The sequence below is a fragment of the Primulina huaijiensis genome, chromosome 4 (assembly GCF_012295235.1).
Source record: "Primulina huaijiensis isolate GDHJ02 chromosome 4, ASM1229523v2, whole genome shotgun sequence".
Classification (NCBI taxonomy): Eukaryota; Viridiplantae; Streptophyta; class Magnoliopsida; order Lamiales; family Gesneriaceae; genus Primulina; species Primulina huaijiensis.
The window spans coordinates 25,372,664-25,380,464 of record NC_133309.1 but is presented as its reverse complement, the minus strand read 5'-3'; the positions used below and the strand labels follow the sequence as shown (position 1 = coordinate 25,380,464).

The 7,801-nt window shown below is 38.2% G+C and overlaps 1 protein-coding gene across 1 annotated transcript; it reads right to left on the bottom strand.

Annotated features, from left to right (window-relative positions):
* Positions 1 to 6,451: 6,451 nt before the first annotated feature.
* Positions 6,452 to 7,367, bottom strand: LOC140975033 (uncharacterized). Its single transcript, XM_073438521.1, has 2 exons — positions 7,159 to 7,367; positions 6,452 to 6,827 (listed from the first exon to the last, which is right to left on the bottom strand). Exons 1-2 carry the CDS (start codon positions 7,365 to 7,367, stop codon positions 6,452 to 6,454), a joined length of 585 nt encoding a protein of 194 aa, XP_073294622.1.
* Positions 7,368 to 7,801: the final 434 nt, after the last annotated feature.

The following is a 7,801-nucleotide window of genomic DNA, read 5'->3' as shown; positions in this document are numbered from 1 at the left end:
GATATTTTAAATGAATGGACAAGAGATAATGACTCCCCTATATTGCAAGATGATGACTTAGAATGGTTAGATCAAGGCCATGAAACATCAAATACCCAGGATCACAACATGACATTTAGTGTCAAAGTCATTCTAAGAATAAAAACAATGAGGGCACCTCAAGAGTATCAAAAGGAAAAGGAATCATATCTTCTGATGGAGATGAAACTGACAATAACGGTAGCAGTGAAAATAGTGATGATAGTAATGATGGAAACAATGGTGAAAGTGGTAAAAAAAAGGGCAACACAATGACCAAACACATCAAGATGATCAGCATGATACGGGAATGACATGGGCACGAGGGAAAGAGAATTATTATGCCACGCAAGACACTGATCATGGGTATTGCCCTGGGATAGAGGAACAACGTCGTTTTTTAACAAGTTTGTCAGGGTTATCGAGTGCCGAAGACAATGAACATTTTAGTATATCTTCACATTCATATATGGGTGTTGAGGAACAAATAAAAAATCTTGTCTTGGGGAGTAACCAACAACTTCAATTTGGAGATGATTATAGATCAAGAAATTACCATTGGGGCTCTTAACAATTTGGTCGTGGTGCCATTGGATATAATGAACCTAGCTTTGGGTATTCTCATAGTTATAGTACTGGACATGATCATTTTTCATCTAATGCAAGTGGAATTAGAAATTATGGATTTGATTATTAGCCATCTCAATATACCAATCACATGAATAATCAATTTAAAAGATATTCTAATAGTGGACAAAATAGATATCATGACCATCAATCATTCGCATCATGACCATGGATATGTATCTTCAAGTGAGGCTAGTAATTCTTTTGGGCATCGAGAATTCGGAGACTGTCATCGTCGTGATGAAGCATTATTAAATCCACATTCATTACACCACACCGACTCCGTTTTGAATCCCAGATTCAATCAATATCCTGGTGGACAACACAACACTGATTTATATGCACGACCATATGGTGAAAATCGATTTTCTCAGTTGAATCTCGAGGGAGAGTATACTGATGATTTAGTTCTTGCACGCCACTCTTCTTGGTACAAGTCTCGATGGTATAACATTTGCCAGTATTTTTCTATATTAATATCGTCATATAGTTTTATACCAATATATCATTTTTCAATCAATTTATATTTCAGTTATTATTGTCATTTCATTCTCATTTATATCGTATATATATTTTAATATGGTTAACAATAATTTGACTAGGAAAGTTAGAAACCACATCAATTGATCTAAGATGGTGAATCTTGAGTCTACTTCCCGCTCCATCCATCAAAGAAAGAAGAGCTACACCGAGCTTTAGCTATTTATATTGGGAAATTTTCATCAGGATGAGTAATAATAAAATAATTAAATTGATTGTAAAATATTGATTTTAGTTGATGTTAAATAATATGTAACTCTAAAGTAAGTTTTGAAGAAATTTGATTCCAATTTGGGTTAACATATATACCTCCAATTGAAATTTTTTCAAAAGTTTAATTGATTATAACTCAAAACTTTCTTAATAGTATATTTCAATTTTGAGATGGTTGTGAAAATTTCGATATATAACAAAGATATGTTTTGCGATTCAATAAGACGTGAATAAAATTTAAAAAATATATTTACTATATTGTTTTAATCAAATAATCTATTTAAATGATATTTATTTTGATTTACATATTTTTAAATATTTTTTCAAAATTTTCAATTTATATTAATTTTTAAAAAATATCCACGCCGTGACCTTTCCGCGAAATGTCATGAGAACTGGAACGGTGACCTCCACGATGGTCTTCGCGAACGCGATTGCGAACCATGATTTCAATCAATAAATTCATTTAAATGCAACTTTAATAGCGTATTTGAATGTATCAATTCGTTCTACGCTATTCAGTTTAACCTTTACGTTATTAGGATAATTATATCGCATTATAAATCCTAATAACTTATTATTATACAATCATTTATAATCAAAATTCCAAGTTTCAAAATTGTTTTGAAACTTTGAAAATTCATATAAAATTGAAATCATAACATAATTCAATTCTGACTTTGAAAGTTAGTTTCTCGTCTGTTATTCTATCGCATATATTGATCTCGAATTCAAACTCATGCTTTTCCAGCGATTCAATAAATAAAAGTTCTGAATCGAGAAGAGATTTACCTCAAAAAGAATGCTCTCAACACGAGGATTCCAAATATATAATTTGTTTCGAGTTTCGACAACGTTTCGAGATAGATTCGAACGATAGAACTTGAATTCCAACTTTTTCCCTTCGAAGCTTCAGAGGAAATGAAAAGAATCATGTAGAAAAACTAATGCTTATCAACAATAAATGTTGTGCAGCCAAGGTATGCATGCAGAGGCGTGAGAAGTGGCGTAGCCGCGCGTCTAGTTATGCGCGGAACATGTTTTACATAGCCACGTGCGGGGGTGCACGGGTTCCTACGCGGGGGCACGCTGTATTCTGTCGGAAACGCTATTTTAGATTTCGAATTAGCAAATGTGGTCGACATGAAAGTTATAGATCTATATCTTGGCTTTCATTTGCCACCAACCTCACTCAATTTTGATATCGTACGCGAGAGTTATGATCATTTTTCCAAAATATGTCAGTGCAAGAACTTCAATGCACACGATACATTTCGGGATGATTTTGACCCTATTTCAAAATAGATTTAGACAAAACTCAAAACACAAAAATTTTAGTACTATGTATTAGCTTTCTAATGAAATTGGTTTCATTATATTTGAAAGAATACTCAGATAATTATGCTGAAAACCGTAACATGTGTCACTTCTCTATTGCGGTTCAGCACACCATTCAAACACAAATCAATTACTACTACAATCTTTCGTTATCACAACATATTTTCTTACTTTCATTATCAATTATATACTTCATACGCTTAATAATATGACACTTTCATGAATTATCGAGAATCAAAATATGATTTATGATAATACGATAGGAGATCCTTACATTTCTCCCCCACTTAAAAGATTTCGTCCTCGAAATCTTAAGTATGTATATATACATAATATTGGCAAACATATAATACTTCACCAGTCATAGTACATATCAAAACTAAAATCAGTAAATGGATCATCATACATTTAATACAATGGAACGGATGGAATAGAATCAAACAAGTGCGGATATGATTCTCGCATCTTGCTTTCCAATTCCCACGTTGACTCCTCCACACCATGTCGTGTCCATTGTACTCGAACTAAAGGAATTGATTTGTTACGAAATATTTTCTCCTTCCGATCTATAATGCAAACAGGTTGTTCAATATAGGAAAGAGAAGGATCGAGCTCAACCTCATCAGGTCGAAGCACATGTGATGGATCTGGTTCATATTTTCACAACATAGAAACATGAAACATATCGTGAATGACAGATAAAGCTGGTGACAATGCCAACTGATAAGCAAGATCCTCAACTCGATCAAGGATCTCATATGGGCCAACATATCGAGGAGATAATTTTCCTCGTATGCCAAATCGAACAGTGCCTTTGAAGGGAGATATTTTCAAAAATACTTTATCACCTTTCAGGAATTCTAAGGTCGTCTTCGTTTGTTAGCATAACTCTTTTGACAATCCTGAGCAGGTGTCAGCTTTCACTCGTTGTCAAATCAACTGAACCTTGTCATTCATTTCCTGTATCATTTCAGGCCCAGTCATTTGTCTTTCACCAATTTCATCCCAGAATAACGGTGACCTACATCGTCTCCCATATAAGACTTCAAACGGTGCCATGCCAATACTCGTTTGGAAGTTATTATTATAAGAAAATTCTACCAATGGTAAGGCATCTTGCCATCCAATTTTGAAATCCATCACTATGGCACGTGACATATCTTTTAACGTTTGAATTGTACGCTCAGTTTGCCCATCAGTTTTAGGATGATAAGCAGTACTCGTAGCTAAACGCGTACCCATAGCTTCTTGGAAACTACCCCAGAATTTCGAAGCCAATCTGGGATCACAAGACATTTGATAGTTAAAACTAAAGATGAGGCACTAATCAAGTTTAGAGAGTGGCTCATTGTGACTGAAAACAAACAAGACATGAAGCTGAAGTACCTAAGGACAGACAATGGACTAGAATACATGTCACAACAGTTCAAGGATTTGTGCAAATCAAAAGGAATCACAAGACATTTGACAGTTAGTGGCACTCCTCAACAAAATGGCTTGGCTGAAATAATGAACCGCACACTTCTCGAAAGAGTAAAATGCATGATGCTAAATGCTGAACTCCCAAAGGCCTTCTAGGGAAAAGCCATTACCACTGCTTGCTACTTAATAAAAAGATGCCCATCTAGTGTTATCAACTTCAAAACTCCTATTAAACTCTGGAATAAAATACCGACAGATTATTCAAAACTAAGAGTGTTTGGGTGCCTAGCCTATGCCCACGTTAAGCAAGATAAGCTGGAACCAAGAGCTGGAAGGTGCATCTTCATAGGTTACCCTAAAGGAGTAAAAGGATACAAAGTCTGGAACTTAGAAAGCACGGGTACTGTAATGACCCGTTCCAGAATCACCTACTAATCAAGAGCTAAGCATAAAATTAACCTAAATAACAAAATCAGAGATAATTGTGGAAACAATCAATAAACAATAGTTATACAACCCAATCGAAGTCCAGAATAACGCAAACAAAAATATACGGTACAACCATATCGAATCAAAACAGTACTGATAAACTAAATCAGCCGGCTACTCAACGTCCTCCTCATCCTCTTGAGCCATCCAACCTGAGGCATGTCCTGTGGGAATGGGGTGTCCAAGATAAACAAAACTGAGGATGGGAGTGATAAGAACGCCCAATATAAAAGCATGAGTATACAAACCTATATGACATGCACATGCTATGATATGATACCATGGTAGTCAAGAAACAGGAATCACAAAAGATCTCAACATGCTCAGTCTAGAGGCACCAAGTGGATAGTACCATGCGGTACTCCTCTGGGTCACTACAAGATCAGATGTGGACCTGAAATGTCCCGGATCACCAAAGCCCTCCCGACTCGTTGGCCACTGTGTACTCTTGGTGTCCATGCATCCAAAAGACAGGGCTAAGCTGTCTCACAAGATATAGCTTATCTCGAAAGAGATACAACTCAACAGTAAAGACTATCTCGAAGGAGATACGGCTCAACATGAAATGCAACATGCAACATAAAGCGTGACATAATAGCATGCATCATATGACATATATCAATGCAGCAAATAATCATGCAACACATATAAGAATGTATACTCAACCAGGATATCTCGTATAGTACTTTCGTACCTCTATCACTGCAATCCTAATCCACAGGAAAATCAGAACAACCAAGTTCAGTCCAAGCCTATACATCAAGTGAAAACCATCACTAAAATGTATCTACCAAACTTAACTAGAGTATCAAATACTCATGAAATACTAATGATACAATTCTATACTTTCGTCCGTCGTCAGCCCGCTGATAACGATGCTCTGTCTCCAACCGGTCCAAGTTTGAACAGTTCGTTCCCTAGCTACCCTGTCGAACTACTCTGCTCAGTTTTGTTTGGACTGCTCTGTTCTTTCCAAACTACTCTGTCCTATCCGGACTACTCTACTCTGTCCAGACCGCTCTGTCATGTCCAGACTGCTCAGTTCTATTCGGACTGCTCTGCTCTGACCTGCCCGGACTGCTCTGCTCTTCTCAAACTGCTCTGCTCTGTCCCGACTCATTAGGATGGCTAGGACTTGCACTATAAACACACAATACCCCCTTCACAGTGAGAAATCCTATGGCCTATTTATAGACCTCAGTTCGGGACCCTCGAGCCCTTTCATGCATGGACGTGTCAACCCAATGCCATGCACTTCGACACCTGTCACTCGGCTACATGCACAAAGACACATGTCCCGACTTGTGACACGTACTGGACACCTCAGCTCACTATCCCGACCTCCATCTTCGCTCCCTAACTAACATACCAGTTCGGACATATTCCCTAGCACTAGTTCAGACTTAATCCCTAGCACCAATTCAGACATATTCCCTAGCACCAGTTCGGACTTAATCCCTAGCACCAGTTCGAACATATTCCCTAGCACCAGTTCGGCTCAGCCACTTCTGCTCAGCCACTTCTGAAATCAGGTATGGCTTCTCAAATCAGCTATGGTGGTTCCAATGTCAATTAACACATGATTTACTTAATTAAGACACTTAATCATGTTTAATTAACTTAATAGAATTCGGGCTACTATATTCTCCCCCACTTAAAAAGATTTGGTCCTCGAAATCAGGTTTAGAGGATGAACAAAACTGAATAATAACATCGTTATTACATCAAAATTGTTGTTGAATACAACTGATATTTGGATTACAACTGAAAATACAAATGCATCCCAAGTACAACTCAGTATAACTCAAAAGAGCTTTGGATGCTTTGAACCCATACGACTCTCTAACTCCCAAGTGGCTTCTTCAGTGCCTCTGCGCTGCCACGGAACTAGGACAAGAGGAATGATCTTATTCCGCAACACCTTGTCTTTGCGATCGAGAATCTGAATTGGTCGCTCCATGTAAGACAAATCCGAATCAAGTTGGACTTCAGATGGATGAAAGATGTGAGACTCATCTGCTACATACCGTTTCAACAAAGATACGTGAAACACATCATGAATACTCGATAGGCACGGCGGTAATGCAAGTCTGTAAGACAAATCTCCAACGCTTTCTAATAACTCAAATGGACCAATAAACCTCGGAGATAGCTTACTCTTGAGACCAAATCTCAAAATCCTGCGAAAAGGCGAAACTCAGAGAAACACTTTCTCACCTGGCTGAAATTGAAGAGGTCGACGCTTGGTATTCGCATAACTAGCATGTCGATCTTGTGCAGTCTTAAATCTGTTTCTTGATTACTGCAACTTTATCAATAGCATGCTGGACTAACTCTGGTCCCTCAACCTGTCGTTCCCCAACTTCGGCCCAGAATAATGGAGTACGACAACGTCGCCCGTACAACGTCTCAAATGGTGCCATACCAATACTACGATGATAGCTGTTGTTTTACGTGAACTTAATCAAAGGCAAATGATCATGTCAAGCGGGTCCGAAATCCATAACACACGCTCGCAACATATCCTCAAGCGTACGGATAGTCCTCTCTGACAGACCGTCAGTCTCCAGATGATAAGCAGTACTCAGGCTCAGTGAAGTACCCAATGCTGACTGGAAACTACGCCAAAATCGTGAGGTAAAACGAGGATCTCTGTCACTGACAATATTGACTGGCACTCCATGCAAACGTACAATATCTTGAATGTACAATCGAGCCATACGATCGAAAGTGAAATCACAGTTATATGGCAGAAAATGAGCAGACTTGGTGAGTCAATCCACCACCATCCAATTAGCATCACTGTTCCTCGAAGACAATGACAAGTGAGTCATGAAGTTCATCGTGATATGCTCCCACTTCCATTTAGGAATATGTAGATTCAACAATAATCCTCCAGGTCGACGGTGCTCTGCCTTAACCTGCTGACAAACTAGACACTTGGAGACAAACTGATACACGCTACACTTCATCTCTTTCCACCAAAATCGTGTCTTCAAGTCTTTACACATCTTGTTGCTTCCAGGATGAACACTCAACTTGCTGCGATGAGACTGAGACAAAATCTCTTCCCTCAAAGTGTCATCCTCTGGTACTACAACCCGAATAGACACACACAGAAGACCATCAAACTGATAGTGGAAACCCCTATCTC